Source organism: Boleophthalmus pectinirostris, unplaced genomic scaffold, assembly GCF_026225935.1.
Source record: "Boleophthalmus pectinirostris isolate CB_2022bp ecotype Guang Dong unplaced genomic scaffold, ASM2622593v1 HiC_scaffold_16, whole genome shotgun sequence".
Lineage (NCBI taxonomy): Eukaryota > Metazoa > Chordata > Actinopteri > Gobiiformes > Gobiidae > Boleophthalmus > Boleophthalmus pectinirostris.
This window is the reverse complement of record NW_026571095.1, coordinates 20437145-20453873: the sequence shown is the minus strand read 5'-3', so window position 1 is coordinate 20453873 and position 16729 is coordinate 20437145. Positions and strand designations below refer to the sequence as shown.

Genomic DNA, 16729 nt, shown 5'->3' with positions numbered 1-16729 from the left:
TGAGGTGGTCTTTGATCTACAGCGGCTGTTGCATGTCAAGGATTTTGCCTTTCTCAGATCAATATTTTAAAATGATATGTTTTCGGCTAGGCAAAGTAAAGGGAAACTGAAACCTCTGCATTGGAAATCAATTGTTATATATATGTGTTTTAGCTATGGCTCCACATGGATCAGTTCTCCATCACACCCTGGTTTGTCATAACAAAGAACAATAATGCAAGGTGTGAGGATAACAAATGTAGCCTTGTTTCGTGTCAGAATACATTCTCACAGGAAAAATAAAAACAAGCAAACAAAAGGACAACTGAATAAACATGTGGTCCGGCCTGAGCTGAAACCTGCAGAGTTCAAAATGATACTGACTAATAAATCAATCTGTTGTCGTGGAGATGTATGTGCAAATGGGAGTGAATTAGACTTTAATGTGAAAAATGTCATCTTGTATTTTTAGAAAACAACATCCTTTGAGCATCACAGCGGGTTATCTATAGCAGAGCAGTGGAGACAAAAAATAATCATAACTGCGCTGGGTTTACAGAGGTCATTAGGAGCCATACTGGATTGGATCACAGAACTTTAGGTTTTCTTCTTCTTGTTTAAAATGTTATATAATCTAATTTTCTCAGGGATTTCATACGATACATAAATATAAGTAAGAGTATTGAGGAAATGGTCTATCATTTTATAAGGGTAGACATAATTTCATTTGTCAGTGAAGTGGGTTCACAGCTATCTTTCAATAGAAAGGAAACTTGTAGCTCATCTTCAAAATTCGATAGAGTGAATGAATAATGCACAAAGCTTTGAGTCTATAAAAAGCATTATAATTTCTGTTAAGACAAAGATATTACAAATGTTAGAAATACTATTAATGCCTTTTCATGACTGTAAATGTAAGCAAAAATGTTGGGTTTTTAAAAAAAAAAAAAAAAAGACCAGAAAGCCAAACTATGCATGATTAATCAATTAATCAATTTATTGTCTTGTGTTAAAAATATTAAGCTAAGGGCAAATACTAGGTCACATTATTGATACATTTTGTTAAGCTCACCCAGTCAGAATTAAATAAATTAAAAACTGAATAATGTGCACCCAAAGCCTAACCAAAATGAGATCCCTCCTTCATGGCTAAAGGGATCCGCATGCGGTCGGTGTGAGTGGTGTCACAAGGCCCTCACTTATCTTCTCCCAGATTAAGTCTCAATTGTTTGTGAAGGAACAATGGTGGCCAGTGAGGAAACCAACCCCCGGGGGCCAGATGGTCAGCTCAGAGCCCCCTGACCCCTGCAGCCTTTGGCCTAAGTGACGTGGGCAGCGCATGCTCTGAGCCTGCCGGGCCACCCAGAGCATTCAACAGAGCGCACATTGACTCTGAAAGGGCTGAGCTCTGCGTGATACTGTACAACCTGTTTGCCTCTAGGCTTAAGATCAGAATAAAGCCCGACTATGAATTTGGACAATGTGAGAAATGTCAAAGCTTCTGACAGGGTTAACTTTGGCATTTTAAACAATAGCACTGATCATTAAGTTGAAATGTCAACAATGTTATTGTTTTATGTATTGGTTATAAACAGTAACTAATTAAAAAAAAAAACTACTACTACTAGAATAACTGCTGATCATTGATATAAAAAGGAATGTTTAATAAAAATACTATTGCAGTTAATGTATCTAATGCAAGTTCTATTACTATTTTTAGTAATACTTGTGTGCTATAGGGCAACTGTTACAGACTAATGCCATTACCATTATACTGTACCTGTAGTCCAAATAAATTACCTTGAAATTTCCATTAGTTGTTTGTATGTTATGTTTATATGGGTATCTTAAATAACTACTTGAAGTCAATTGGAGATTAACTGAAGTCAGGGCAAACTGGTTCACCTGTAATTACAGTGACAAACCACCAAATACAGATGTATACGGCCATTGTTTTGATCTGATACGGGTCTATCTCGACCGCTGCAGCCTGTTTCCACATCTGCCCCAGGGAACTTTCACAAGGTATAGTCTTACAAGACATGCCCCTGTTAACAATGATTAATCAGGTCATCAATCAAATAATGGGGCTGATAATTTCCTGATGGTTTATTAGTCCCTGAGACCAAAACTGCAAACTGGGCTTCATATTCAAACTGATCATCTAATCTGATCAACATCACTGAAATGCGGTTGCTTTTCTTTAGTTAATCATCCTTGTTGTTTTGGGTATTACTGACGCGATAAAATAGCTTACTGGATGCAACAACAAATTTAGGTTCAGACACTTAACCCAAATCTAGGAAGAATGATAAATCAAACATTAAGATGTATAGATTAAAACACGATTCCTAAATTAAAACGGAAACATAAGCGACATAAGTAACTTTAAACCTCCACGCTTTGCACGCGGAACATCAGGCGGCAGTGCGCGCAACATCACACAAATACAATAGCTTTTACCATCGTGGCGCGTGATGTACGGCTGCTATTTTGACTGAACAAAAGTAGACATGACGGGATACTCACGGATATAAGGACGAAGAAGCATCACACGGTTATGTCGAGTCGGTGAGACTATGGCTGTTTTGCCTTGCGTCGCTGCTCTGCTCTGTTGACCACTCACAGCTGATGTTCAGACGCAGGGAACTGCCAAGTGACGCAAAGAAGAGCCGGGTATTCTAGATAGAGAAAAAAAAAGGAGAGCGAGAATTATAAAGTAATCTTTTGTAAACTGGGTGATGCACATAAGCTAAAGTTCAACTTGGAGCTCAATTTAAGAAACCTACAATACTGATATTAAGTTTGCGGTAGAACCAAGAGGAAGCGAGGTGAAAGCCGCAAATGACCTCAAAATTTATAAATGATAAAATAGCAAATCGGCACAACAGCATACTGTGTCAACACCCAGAGTGCTGACTTGGTTCGGCCCATCTGTTACTAAATTAAGAACAAGTGTTACCTTTAAATATCCAGATATACAACTTACTTTGCAGTAATTAATGACATGTAGTGAATTCAAGAGTCCAGGCATGTACTTCATTTGTAGTCGTTCGTGTCTTCGAAGCAATCGTTAAAAAGTTGCAAGTTAAAAAAAAAAAAAAAAAGTCAAGCTCATGCGTCTTTTCCAAGTTGAGTCACAGCTGTAAATAGAGGAACAGCGCCATCTGTTGAGCAGTATAGGTTAGAGAAGCATTGAACTTCGTCACGTAGCACATACAGGCCACTAAAAATAAAAGCTAGAGTCCAGCTTTAATATAGTGTTAAACTAAAATCTCAAGTTGATTTTAAATGTAATATGATATCTCAGAAACACAAGGTAAATAATGGAGGAATAATACATATTTAGCTTTCGCATATGCTGATTTTTTTGCTCTGCATTATAATACTTATCAGTGTGGATACTTCTTAAAAATGCAATCATTTTGGATTGTAGAAAACCATAAATTAGACAGTAAAGCAAATAGTTCAAAATAGTTTACTTAATTTCTGAAAAAATACTTGACATAATGGCCTCATTTAAAAATCTCTGCATGTATTTTATTTACATTTTCCATTTTTGTTAACCATATAAACTACTTATTATGTATGTTATTTCTGTAGGTTGATCTGTCGTATCTCGTCCACTCTGTTGCAATGGAGCTGAAATGCTGGAGTGACCCAACGGCCACAAGAACACTGGTCACCATACCAGTTGAAGGAGCCCAACTTTGAGTTACATTTCGGACATAAGAGCTGCACCGGTAAAAAAACAAAAAACAATTTTGATTAGGGGTGAAAAAATCTTGCAAAATATAACAAATATTAAACAAAAACAAAACAAAAATCTACTTATTATTATATATTTAATATCAAGTCTAGAAGCAGACTTTTGAGAGAAAACTTAAATAGGAACTGCAAAACTATAACCACAAACGAATCACTTACATTTCATAATATGTTCATAAAAGGTCAGGTTTACTTTATTAATTTTCAAATTATAACCATTTAAATGTTACCTGTCCATCCATGACTCCAAGTAAAGATGGTTCCATCCACTGAACTGGCTCAATAAAGTAAGATGTACACTGCACTGTACCTGAAAATGTATATATTGCAATTATTACATCAGAGAAGATCAAAAATCTTAAGCGTTTCCCTTGCTTGAGAACAATCTAGTAATCTATTTTTGCAACCAGTCATCCTCTGATATGGGTTACATTAGACTACTACATTACCTAAGAATGCAGTATTATAATAATTGATTTTTAAAAATTAAATAAAAAGTATTTATGAACAAAGCTGTTAATTGATTTATGTACTGTAAATTCTACAAAAATTGCATCTTGTGGAATCAATCTCATGTCTGTTGACATCAGACCCTTACCTGACAGATTACTGGATTTCTTATGTTGAAAAGCACCATCTCCTACTGAGTGACTGAGAATACTTGAATCACGGAAGAGAGTTCGTCTGCCAAAGAACAAAGGTACCAAATTAATGTATAAATGTAACTTTGAACAGTACAATTGGATGCAAATGTGAAAAAGTGAAAAATAAACACATCATCAATGTGTTTTACATTACATATATATTCTAAGATTAATTCATATATGTCTTAACAACTTGTACTTTTTATATTTATGAAATAATTTAAACCATAATCTAATTCAGAGTTCTGAGAAAATATTATTTGCCATTTTCTTTATTGTGATGGGTCAGAAAGAAAGAAGTTTTTTAGCTCAAAAGCCACTACTTGGATTGGGATTCAATTACTGACATTACCGACATTTTCTGCAGCGATATGACACTTCAGAAGAGCACAAATTTGCTGGGTCAACTGCAAAAACTTCCTTGGGAACATGCTGCAACTCTATTCCAAAAAATAACAAAACATCAAAAACTGCACAAAAAACATGTTTTTTAATCGTGTATTTAACCGATGGTACCTGGAAATTTCTCTGTGATCTTGGTCAGTCTGTATTGTTTGTACAGTGGACTGGATGTGTCTACATTACAGTGCATATTTTCATACAGGCACAGTTGCTCCTCGAAGCCAGGATTGACCCTTGAAATAAAATAAATTAAAAAAACTGAACCTTAAATTTGTATATTTGTTACTGACAGCATGTTGTAATTTTAAAAAATATATGTAACAGTTCACTAGTTTTAACAGAAGAAGCTTGATGATGTTGGGCTACCACATTATTGAAAAACACCAGGGAACTAATTTAATAATTTTGAGGGAAGAAACATGTAAACTTACTGGACATCAGGTTTCAGTTTCCTCAGTTTGTCATAGGCCTCGGTGAAACTGAGCTGATATTTCTTCATTAAATAAGCAGTTACAACAGTGGCACTACGACTCCGACCAGCCTGACTAACACACAGAGCCACAAACAAATTTATAAACAATGCGTAAGTGCCGTATAAAGATGTATTACTTATTTATGATTACGATCAAAGATCAAAGATCATTAAAATAAGTAAGATTAGTAAAAAAAAAGGAGGTGGCTACATGTGTCTTACCAGTGAACTAGGACAGCACCTCCTCCATCCACAGCTCCTTGAATGAACAGGAAACATTCATTGAGGTGACTTAGGAGGTCAGAGGTGGCCTCATCCAGAATACTGAGCCACTTAGTGCAAAGTCCAGAGTCTGGAGGGAGCAGAGGTCCTGTGGAGTCCACTGTCAGGACATGAGTCACCCCTGCTCCTACCAAACCCTGTCCGTCATTCAGGTCAGCTGCAGTGCCGATATATAAGCCGCTGGTCACAAGGAGCATGGCTAGAGAGAAGGGATCAAAATTAAAACAGATTGGTGTTCAGACATAGCTAATCATTGGCTTCAGCTTCCTGTTATACAATATTATTTCAATAGATCCATGGTAAAAACACAACATTGCCTGCACTGATTGAACAGAGATGAGAAAACATGCAGACTGGGCTTTGAAACAACTAAATTAATTTTAAACTGGTTATGTTATGCAAAACGTAAAATTGAGCTAAAATCTGAAAATAAATAAATATTAGTATTGTTTGTGTGTATATATATATATATATATATATATATATATATATATATAGATAGATAGATAGATAGATAGATAGATAGATAGATAGATAGATATAAAACATATTAAATAGAAATAGTAGTAGATATTAGTTTTAGTAGAAGCAGTTTTATTTCTACTTGGTAACAGCACCTTGTACCCATACTTTCTATGCTTGTACTTATGTTTGAGTAAATGTTAGCTAAGAAACTGTAATTTGCAGTGCTCTTTCCACTACTTCAAATAAATACACATTTCTTTACAGTTTAAATACATATTTATTTACTGATATTTACAGATATACTATGAATAACACCAATAATAAAAATGCTAAACACGCGTTTTCCACCCCATGTATGTTTCTTACCTTTACAGAACTAGCGACCCGTAAACGTTTTCATAAAACTCCCAAAACTTCTGTTAGGGGCAGATCACTCAATAAAGTAAGCAAGTTACATCAACTAACGTGTGCTCTCCCAATGTTATGCAGGAAATGTGGAGAGCTTTTCCGTTTTTATAAAAGTACGTACGGGAAACAAAACTAGTGCATGGTTCCGGTGCATCCATCACAAATGATCTTAGCTCAAAATAACGTGTCAGTTGAACTGTAAATAACACCACTAAAAAGAATATATAATTTAAATCCGTTTCTCAAGGAAAATCGCATAATGCCGCGTGTGGGACTACGTGGATTATGATTATGACTATTCCCTTTACCACCAACATTTTTGTATTTATCACTTGAAAAAGCTCAGAAAATAGCTCATAACTGTCCTAAATCATCGCGTTATATATACTGAGTGTAGGGCAGGTGTCACAAGCATTACAATGACCTAATGTATTATGACCTAATACATTTACTTGAGTACACTATTTACAGATATTATACTTTCTTCCCATTGTGAAAATACCAGACACGAGCACTATTTCATGTTTTATCCTCATAATTGCATTAATTTTAAATGATAAATCAGATGTTTTGTCCAGTTAACTTAAGTTACTTGAGGAGTAGTTTCCCCGAATACTTTTACTTGTAGCTACTAAACAAATTTTTTGAACTTCTGCTTTTTACTTCGACTTGAGAAATATCTTTTTTGAAGTAACGTTACTTTTAATTTAGTCAAATTTGTGGCTATTTTACCCAATTTTCATGGACATCAGTGACAGCAACATTGTCTGTCACAGGTAAATTAGCTTACTACTACTCAATACTACCACTAACAGTGCCAACACCAAGTCTATCACAACTATCTGGTGAGACCAGTGAGATCTCAAAGGATATCAGACTTCCCCTTATATCAGACAATGCCCCAACTTGTAAAGTAGGAAAGTCTGCTGCCAAGTTTGACAAAGTCTTCAAGAAAACAGACCATATATAGCCTCAACCAAAGGACAAGACTTCTGTCAAAGAGGATGTTGATCAAAATGATAAAGTTTAGTTTTATAGTAGTCTATAAAACTACTGAAGGATCCAAAGAAAAACAATCAGGCCAATCATCTCTAAGGAGAAGATACAGACCTTAATCCTCAACTACATGGAGAGAATGCTACCTTTACCTTGTAAAGGTAAGCCAGTCAGAGAGCTGCTAATAGATATGTTTATGGACATCACTGAGTTGGCATCAGACCAAATTATTGAAGCTCTTGAGGACTTTCATTTTCCATTGAAGAATGGCAAGTATCCTCCAGCCTTACCCCCTTTGCTGTCCCTGGAACCTGTGGAGGGCAAACTCAACTCAAGCTTCTATGAAGGTTTTGAGTCAATTTTGGGCTTACAGCAAAACAAAGATTCTCTGGACGAGCTGTTTGGACTGGTAAAATGTGAGGAGATGGCTAAAGTCAACAGCAATCTGTCTCACAGTAAATTCAATGGAAACATCTTTCAATTTGTGGAGATTGACAGTTATGAGACACCTAAGAAAAATCTCAAAGCCATAGTCTGCCTTATTAAGCCAATGATCAGTTCCTTTAAAAAGAGTGAGCAGACAAATGAAAACACCTGCAACAAGGAGGCTATAAAACAGGTTGAAGTCCATCCACAGATTAAGGACACACCTGAACAACTGGAGCCTCTGTCAGTCAAACCAAAGAGTGTGCATCGTGGCCCTCACAACATCATATTAGACAGCCCAAGAGTCACATTCCCCTATCTATCTCAGATTTACATACCCAGAAGCATAGGAGTAACTCCTAACTCTGTGCTACTGTCCAATATAGATTTAGTTTCCAACACACAAAATGAAAGGTCATTGTTCCCCAGGGTCTTCTCTTCACCCCAGAACACACAACATCTGGAGCCCATATGAAACATGACCCCGGTATTATCACCCAAGAGTGACTTACACATTATGACTATCAAACATGCTCTCCAGTCTACAACGCATTTGCCCAGCCCACACATCCACTCAGAGGCAAAAACCCAACCCCAGACACGTGGCAGGAGAGTAAGGTCAATTTAATAATTGATAGTGTTATTTCTTGGATTTCCTATGACTCTCCTGGCATAAAGGTGAAGGAGTTAATTTCCAAAGTGTTTGACCAGCTATGGCCAGAAGTGTCCAAGTGTCAAAAGCTATATATAATAGATGATCACCACATTCAAAAGTTGGCCTAAAAGGTGGCCAAAGAAGTGGCAAAAGGTACATCCAAAGACATTTCCACAGCTTTTAGATACAGGTTTGAAGAAGCAGATTCCAAAATGGACACACTGGCTTCAGATATCATAGCCAGCTTTGAAATACATATTTATACACCACAAAAGAAAGGCTTTTTAGATCAATCTTAAAGACCATCTCAAGACCCTTTAAAAACATCATGAACATCACCCCTTACAGGGCACAGATTGATGTGGGTTACTTTCAAATATTTTAGGGGCGAATTTGGAGCCAGGCTCCATAATAGGATTTTTTTAATGGACAAAACAGTAAAATAAAAATACCAGGATCATGTAGAGCAGGTTAATACAAACATTTTAAGACCAAAATGACAAGGTCACAATACAATGTAAGTCAATAAGAGTCAGAGTCAGCAGGAGTCAGAAGTGCCCACAACTTCTTATTTGCAAATGCAGCAGCTAGTCTAGCGACTCAGGAAATAAATTGCCCAAATTTACCTTAGCAACATAGGTACAATAGAGTAGAAAACACAAGGTTCTTGTAAGTTCTGTTACCAAATTCTGTTACCAAATATGCAGATTAGTAAAGTTACATACAGTGAGTAACACTATTTTTTGCATTAAGATTACTCTGTCAATTTTTTGGTAACTTAAACAGTTTACATTTTTCCTAGTTATGTTGTGTATAAAATGGAGAACAGATCTGAAACTCAAATATATTAATAATAATAAATATAAATAATTATATATTATACAAATGAGTTACGTTGTGTAATGTTACTCTTTGTTCAAAAACAACATATTGGTCAACAATGTTTAACAAACAATAACCAGTTTTAATGTATCTTCAGTAAACTTAGTAATAATTGTTTCCATTAGGTCAGTCACTCCCAACCTTACCCAAAATTTGGGTCCCCAAAAATTCATATGGGGGTCCACAGATGTTTTTACAAAGGTACAGACTGGGTTTATAAATAGTGTACATTTTAATTAAGGAATGGAATGGTAACTGCCCCTTTACGGTCAGTTTATAATAATTACAGTAGAGCAATAATGATTACCTGAGCTAAAATCTTGCATACCTAAACGAACACCTTGCAAACCTATCCACAAGTCAAATAGGGGTTGCTGGTAGAAAAGCAAGGCAAGTTTATTTGTATCGCACAATTTGTACACAAAGTAATTCAAATTGCTTTACAGAATAAGAAAGACATTAAAATCACAGTATGAACAAATAAAAACATAAATAATCATCATAAAATTAACATTGGGAACCACTATAGGGTGTACAGTGTAGTCTAATTTAAACATTTGGCTGCATCTTCTACTTGTATTGTTTACCCTTCTTGAATAGAGTCTACTTTAATTGTCCTTAGCTGAACTTTAAGTGGTGTGTAGTAGACTTATTTATATTTCGCCAGATGCTCTTTAAATGTCATCATGTCTGTCGGATGGCTGAATATGCACCAAGTCTGGTCCATCCCACAGTCTGTGCTTTGTCACACTGTGTGGCACTAATAAAGTTTTATAGGCTACTTCAATTACATTGTCTGCCCAGGCAGATGCTAGATATATGACCACTGAAATTAAAGTATGTAATAGTGACTTTACAATAAAAAAATAAGACCTCAAACTGTAACAGTACTTGTTCACCACCACCCTGCAACACCTGACATTCATATCAATAAAACATTCAGGTTATGGCATAGCCAGAACTATAACCATTAAATATGCAAAATGTAACTTTTCTACTAGAGGGTCCATCATCCTCTTGTCTCCAGGGAGAGGGATGTTATATGGTATTAGACTTTTCTTCAAGAGACAAGCAGGTCATGGCACTATGCCAAGTGACAGGTAAAAGGTAAAATCTGGAGAGGTGAGCCCATGCATTTACTATAAGAATACATGTTTGTCAAGTTTTTTTTTTTTTAACACTTCTAATTGTATTAATTAATGCCATACAGTGAAACATTCCAAGTTCAATCAATAACTTCACCATGAGAGCAGGTATGTAATTTTGAAATAGTAGGCTACTTAGTGTAGTTACATATATGCAGATTTAAGAACGAATTTGGAAACTTATATAGTTTAGCTTTTAAATGGAAAAGGTATTGTATAAAAATGCTCCAGATTGACAAAAGACAAAACTTATTAAGCAGTTCATTACATATATGTCGGGGAATTTGGGTATTCTGTGACACTGCAATCAGAGAGATTACTAAATAGTATGACCAGTCCGGAAGGGCATCTGGTGTAAAACGTGCAAAGTGCCCTGAATGTAATGGACCAGCCAACCAAAAATGTATTACATCATTAAAATTGCCATAAACAAGGCTGACATTAATAGAATTTAAGGTGATGTGAGTTTGTACAGTTCTCCAGCAGTAATTCATGGAGGTTTTGCTGTCACTGGATCCATTGAATGTTGGACATGTCCTTTAAGGCTGATTGGTTGGTTGGATTGCTTGGTTCACATAGAATTTCTTCTCTTCTCTCTCTTCTCTTTCTTCTACATCTAGACCCCTAGAAAAGTTACATAGTGCACCTTTAATGTTTTGATTAAATGATAACATAAAATGGCACAGCATAACAAAGGCACTTTTTACATCCTGTCCATTAAATAGAACTGAATGTGTTGTGTTGCCATCTTCTGTGAACCCTGATGTCATGCGGTTTGACTTTTGTGTGGTGACATTTCAATTGTCAGCCTTAAATGTGGCTGACACTGACAAAGACAATGGATGGAGGTACATGTGGCAGTCATGTGATCACTATTTATTTTGGAAATTTTAAGCCCTGTCTGGAACAAGTAACAATTATTCAGGAATGTATTTAAGTAAGCAGCAGCTGGGTAACCAAATTCAAATAGCTTCTTTTGTAATGGTCTGGATTAGTTGGATAGTGGATGTGAGATAGAAAACAGTGTCACATCTTCCTGTGGTTTGTTTATTAGTAGCGTGGGATGGTGACACAAGTGTGTGAGGGTGTGTGCTGTCATTAAACAGGTCCAGTCTGATGCTTTGTCTCATGTATAAAAGTGCTGTGTACACATTGGCTGGACAGAGACGAGAAGGAGAGCTACCGGCAACAAGATGATGAAAATGATGAGTTTTCTGCTGATTGCTTTGGTTGTGGGCTTTGCTGAATCTGCAAAACCAGGTAGACAAAATATATATGCATGTTACTAATGTTGGTGAATGGTGATTTTTTTGATGTATATGGCAAAGTATATGGCAAACTTTGAATGGACTAATGGTCATAAATACTGGGAGATTCCCTGCTGTTGTAATTCAGTAGCAGAGTCTCAAAACTATCTATGGTCTTTTAAGTCAATGTGTTCCCAGTTAAAAGGTCCATACAGAATAAAAGGAGTGATAATAGCCAAAATGATTACTCACTGCAAAATTATATTTCAGTTTCACTCTTGCTGCTTCTCACCCAAGAAGTTGTAGTTGCAGTCAGACTTTGTACATTAAAAAATTATAAAAATATGACTTGGTTAAATTCTGTTCTAGTCCAGGTTTAGTTCTTGATATTTTCCTTAGTATTTTACATGTAGTTTCATGATATTTATAATCCCTCTTTTAGGAACTTGTGTGGGTCGCTGTGGAGAGGCCTTCTCGAGAGGACAGCAGTGCACATGCGACCTGCAGTGTGCTTCTCACAATGAGTGCTGCCAGGACTTCCAGGCTGTGTGCACTATAGGTAGACAGAATCAAATTACTACCTTGGAGGGTCCATGAAGAAATACTGACTTTTTTTTTTTTTGTATTCCTCAGCTCAGTCCTGCAGTGGACGCTGTGGTGAGCCATTCGTTCGTGGTCGATTGTGCAACTGTGACCCTCAATGTGTCCAGTTCAACACCTGCTGTCCTGACTATCACCTGCAATGCGGTATAGCTCTTAAACAACTACTCTGGGGATTAAATAGCGTTGTAATGATTGGCAGTGTTGATAGTCACTAAAGGGTTTTTATATTTTCATGCTGATTTAGGCATTAGTAGTAGTTTTATAACCTGTTGTTGTTGTTCAGATGCCAGAGTGTCACAACAGAAAGGGTATGTACCTCCAAGAGTCACTTCTAGAGGTGAGATATTGACCCCTGCGTTTCACAAAAAAATAAAATAAAAAGCCTAAACAAATCCCCTACTGATTATTTCTTCATTAAAAATGTGTGTATTTTTCAGGGAGCCACAGGCCAATAAATGGGAGGCGGAGGTCAAACAGTGAAAGTGAGGAGAAGTTACTGTGTAGGTGTTTTGTTTTGGGTTTTTTTTTTTTTGTTGTTTTGTGTTTTTTTTTGTCCATTCTGTATTTATTTTAGTAAATCACTGTATGTTTGTTTTGAATTTTTGGCTGTTTTTAGTGGCTGCAGCTAGACACTCTTGTAAAACAGGAGCCAAGTGTGTTGTAGTTTCACCATCAAGACCTGTGTCCACTGGTGTACAAACAACACTGGTACAAGGTGGGATTTTGATATCTGAACACCAAATATTTATACATGAATGGTTACATTATTTATTAAATCATAGCTTCTACTCTGTTTGTTCTTGGCAGCCCATGTGCCCGTACAACCCATCTACCCTCCTCCTCCAAGATCTGCAGGAAAAATGGACTTTCACCTGGTCCTCTCTCACGCTGGAGTTTCTGTGCCGAGACAAAATCCAGGTACTGGACTTGTATTAAAATATACACTTATTTAACCATTATTTAATAAATCATGTTCCTGACTGGACAGTAATTTACTGTATAGGTTTATAGGTCTAGCTATAATATGCTATATTTGCAAATCAAACTAAACAATGCAGAGACTATAATTTAACAAAATAATATTTGAGAGTTGCATTCACATTGTTAATATAATAAAAAGTAACATTTTTGTGAGATTCCATTTTGAAATCCATAAAATTAATTGTAATTATAGAAAGCATTTTTAAAAATTGTTTCTGATGTGTCTTTCTGGCCAGCTATGATTGTCCCACCTGTTATAAGGCCCAGACCAAACCCTCTCCATGATCTTGCTGCAGCTCTGGGCTTGCCTCTTCTTCCAGAGAGAGGTGAGGACAACTTCAGCTCAATTAAGGATCAGATTGGCATGTAAAATATTATTTAGAATATTTAGTGATTGGTTAATAATGACTGTATTATTGTTTTGGTTTGTACAGGATTGGTGGATGACTTGTGCAGTGATACTCCAATCAGTGGGCTGACGGCTCTGAGCAACGGGACTATTGTGATCTTCAAAGGTGAGTTGGAGGCTAGCTTTCCACATGCTCTTCCCAATATTTAATCACTCTCCCTGGTAACAAATAGGTGGCAGAAAATCCCCTAGAGAATTTTCATAGTGTACCTTTAATTTGTTTTCAATAATTAATTATACATTATTTTGCTGGGTTTCAGAAAACAACACCCTTGTTTGTCTGAAATCTGAAATCAACTAGTGGGCCAGTCAAATATAGACAAGTAATGCCATCATATTAATTTCTTGTTTTGTAGGTGAGTTGTTCTGGACAGTGGACCCAGAGACCCATTACATCAGTCACCCGAACAGCATATCCAAAATTCTGGGCATCCCATCTCACATCGACACCGTCTTCACTCGAAGCAACTGTCAGGGAAATGTCTATGTCTTTAAGGTAAAATCATCCCTTGTCTATGTGGAATGTAATATATTAGATAGACACGAGAAGATTGGACAAAATATCAAAGAATCAAATAACTGTTCAGTTACTTGTGTCAAAATAATATTGCTCAAGTAGCAGCAAGTAGCCATCCAAATAAATATACATTAAAAATGTATAAAAAAAAAAGTATATCCACTCATGTACTACTGGGTAAATGTTTACACAAAAAGTCAGAATTGTGTTTTTGTATTAGTGTCATTACACAACCTATATATAAAATGTAAGTTCTGAAGATTTTTGCATTGTATACATTTTAGATTAATAACAGTGAGCAATAGACATATACTGTGGTAAGTAAGAGTAGTTTTAACTCAAAATAAAAATAAAACCAAAACATACATTGTGATGAAATTTCTTACTTTGAAGATCAATTTATCTAAAAAAGTAAATATAATTCACCACTTCGTTACTCTCAAAACTATTACAGGGGAACCTTTATTGGCGTTTGGACAGAAACCTCATCCTTGAGCCTGGATTTCCCAAACCTCTTTCCCATGAGTTTCCAGGACTGACTCCAGGACTCACTGCAGCTTTGTCAGCTCCAGCCACAGTGAGCAGAGCCGAGACAGTTTTCTTCTTCAGGAGAGGTATGTGAGACATAGGTGTTCAAAATAAAGCAGTGCAATTAATAATATTTTAATCTAATCGTAATGTAATGGTTTCAAATAGTCAGTGATCAGTTTTGGACTTTTAATTTCTGGCTCTAGAGTCAATTTTCTGTCAGTAAAACCTTGACTTTGGAAGAATCTTTCTACTGCACTTGATAATTAATTTTTCTTAATTTTTATTTTCAGAAGGCAAGAGCAATTTACCTTTGTTTTTAATGAGAAACAATCAAATCAAATAGAAAACAAAAACCTTGATTCATTTCTTTGCCATTATATCCTGTTTATATCTAGTTTAGTCCAGTTTAGTTTAAATAGTCACAATACAATACTTTCATTAAATAAGTAAATGTTTCCATGTCTCTTTGTAGGTGAAATCATCCAACGTTTCACTTTCCCATCATCTAATATTCCTGCATGTAGTATTACTCCAAGAGGGTTTATGAATACACAAGTGGCTCGTCAAACTGGTCAGTACCATCACCAAATAGTAGAAATAGTAAAAAAATGTATGTGAATCTAACTTTTTATTGTTTAACCTGCTATTGTTTAGAGGTGCTGTTGAGTCAGGAGATCCAGATTAAAGTGACAATGAAGGGATTCCCTGTGCCCATCACCTCTGCCCTGACTGCTCCCATCCCAATGAAGGCCAACACATATGAGCACTATGTCTTCTCTGGACGTAAGCAACAAATATCTTGTTAATTGTAATGGTATATTAGAAAAAACAGATTGTCAAAGCAAGCAAAAGTGTTATAAATATGCCATAGTATCCTGCTTAGAAAGTAATCAAAGTAAATAAGATGAATGCCTGTGTACAGTGTGCACAGTGTAAGCCTAAGTGGAGGATTTGACATCTCGACTCCATGGAGATGTAATTCTTTTTCCAGGAATGTTCCACAATATGGCATGAAACCCAATTAATAAATGCAAGATGAACAAGTTTAATATATAATTCCATACTTTGGAACCTTCCAGGCAAAGTAATAACATCTCCTTGATGACACATTTTTTAGTACAGATATTTTTACTGCTGCATACATGGCCACCATAACTGGAGCTACTATTTGTACAGTGGGCATACCTTGATCTGATACCATGATGAAGTTGGCAATTGAACTGTGTAATAAATATATTTTATAAGGGAGAATAGTTTTGGGTGACAATTAACCCAAACCAAAAATGACAAGATATACACTATAATGACAGTTGTACTTACTAAACTTTATTTTTCCTTCAGCTTTGTTCTTCAGCGTGTCAGTGACTGAAGACCTGCCTGCTCTGGTTGGACCGAATCATCCTCGTCCTGTGGTTCTGAGTGTTCCCGTCGCTGTGGAGACTAGCGTCACTAACATTGTCACAGTGATCAGAGACCCGCCTCCTCCTCCTCCAGAGAACTCCCTCAGAGTCTGGCTCCAGTGTCCCGCATAAAACAGCTATCTACTGGTATTACTAATGCAAGGATATGAGCATAAACACCATACTATATTACCTCTATGGCGTGATCACATGTAAGCGTTGATCTGTATGCTAAAAATGCCTGTATAGATGGATAATTACACCAAAAATAAATACATGAAAAACAGATCTTGTCTGCTGGATTCTCAAAGTGATGCTTACAGGGTTCCCACTCTTTTTCACTGACAAAATCTCAGAACTTTTCCATGACTTTTTCATGACCTAAAGTGAATTTTCCATGCCAAGCCTTTCCACCCATCTTATGGTTTGGTATTATAGATTTTTTTACATTCAAAATACTGTCAATGCATTTATTATCTTTTTTTTTTTTTAAACAAAAGGCACATATGTTCCTAAA

General features: G+C 36.1%; 3 protein-coding genes across 5 annotated transcripts in view; 1 reads left to right on the top strand and 2 right to left on the bottom strand.

The window, feature by feature from the left end:
- greb1l (GREB1 like retinoic acid receptor coactivator) overlaps window positions 1–3298 on the bottom strand; it is a 43575-nt gene extending 40277 nt beyond the window's left edge. For all 3 annotated transcript variants that reach the window (XM_055151693.1, XM_055151692.1, XM_055151694.1), the window contains exons 1-2: window positions 2969–3298; window positions 2509–2660 (exon numbers count right to left, since the gene is read on the bottom strand). The gene's annotated coding sequence lies outside the window, so the exon portion shown is untranslated. The remainder of the gene's footprint in view (window positions 1–2508; window positions 2661–2968) is intronic.
- Window positions 3299–3443: 145 nt separating this feature from the next.
- Window positions 3444–6517, bottom strand: dusp12 (dual specificity phosphatase 12). Its single transcript, XM_020936103.2, has 8 exons — window positions 6379–6517; window positions 5488–5746; window positions 5225–5338; window positions 4908–5026; window positions 4744–4831; window positions 4346–4431; window positions 3978–4057; window positions 3444–3714 (listed from the first exon to the last, which is right to left on the bottom strand). The coding sequence occupies exons 2-8, from the start codon at window positions 5742–5744 to the stop codon at window positions 3571–3573; spliced, it is 888 nt and encodes a 295-aa protein (XP_020791762.1). The 5' UTR covers window positions 5745–5746; window positions 6379–6517; the 3' UTR covers window positions 3444–3570.
- Window positions 6518–7606: 1089 nt separating this feature from the next.
- Window positions 7607–16469, top strand: LOC110170385 (uncharacterized). Its single transcript, XM_055151958.1, has 15 exons — window positions 7607–8102; window positions 8384–8455; window positions 12214–12330; window positions 12405–12518; window positions 12658–12711; window positions 12812–12874; window positions 12991–13089; window positions 13182–13292; window positions 13592–13681; window positions 13790–13870; window positions 14121–14260; window positions 14736–14895; window positions 15285–15383; window positions 15467–15595; window positions 16154–16469. The coding sequence occupies exons 1-15, from the start codon at window positions 7607–7609 to the stop codon at window positions 16342–16344; spliced, it is 2016 nt and encodes a 671-aa protein (XP_055007933.1). The 3' UTR covers window positions 16345–16469.
- Window positions 16470–16729: the final 260 nt, after the last annotated feature.

Coding starts and splice junctions, on each gene's coding strand:
- dusp12 (XM_020936103.2), bottom strand. CDS start 5,744: ATGCTCCTTGTGACCAGCGGCTTATATATCGGCACTGCAGCTGACCTG. Junction 5,339..5,487: donor GGTGCTGTCCTAGTTCACTG/GTAAGACACATG, acceptor TCTGTGTGTTAG/TCAGGCTGGTCGGAGTCGTA. Junction 4,058..4,345: donor GAAATCCAGTAATCTGTCAG/GTAAGGGTCTGA, acceptor ATACATTTTCAG/GTACAGTGCAGTGTACATCT.
- LOC110170385 (XM_055151958.1), top strand. CDS start 7,607: ATGTTTATGGACATCACTGAGTTGGCATCAGACCAAATTATTGAAGCT. Junction 12,519..12,657: donor TGACTATCACCTGCAATGCG/GTATAGCTCTTA, acceptor GTTGTTGTTCAG/ATGCCAGAGTGTCACAACAG. Junction 14,261..14,735: donor GAAATGTCTATGTCTTTAAG/GTAAAATCATCC, acceptor AAACTATTACAG/GGGAACCTTTATTGGCGTTT.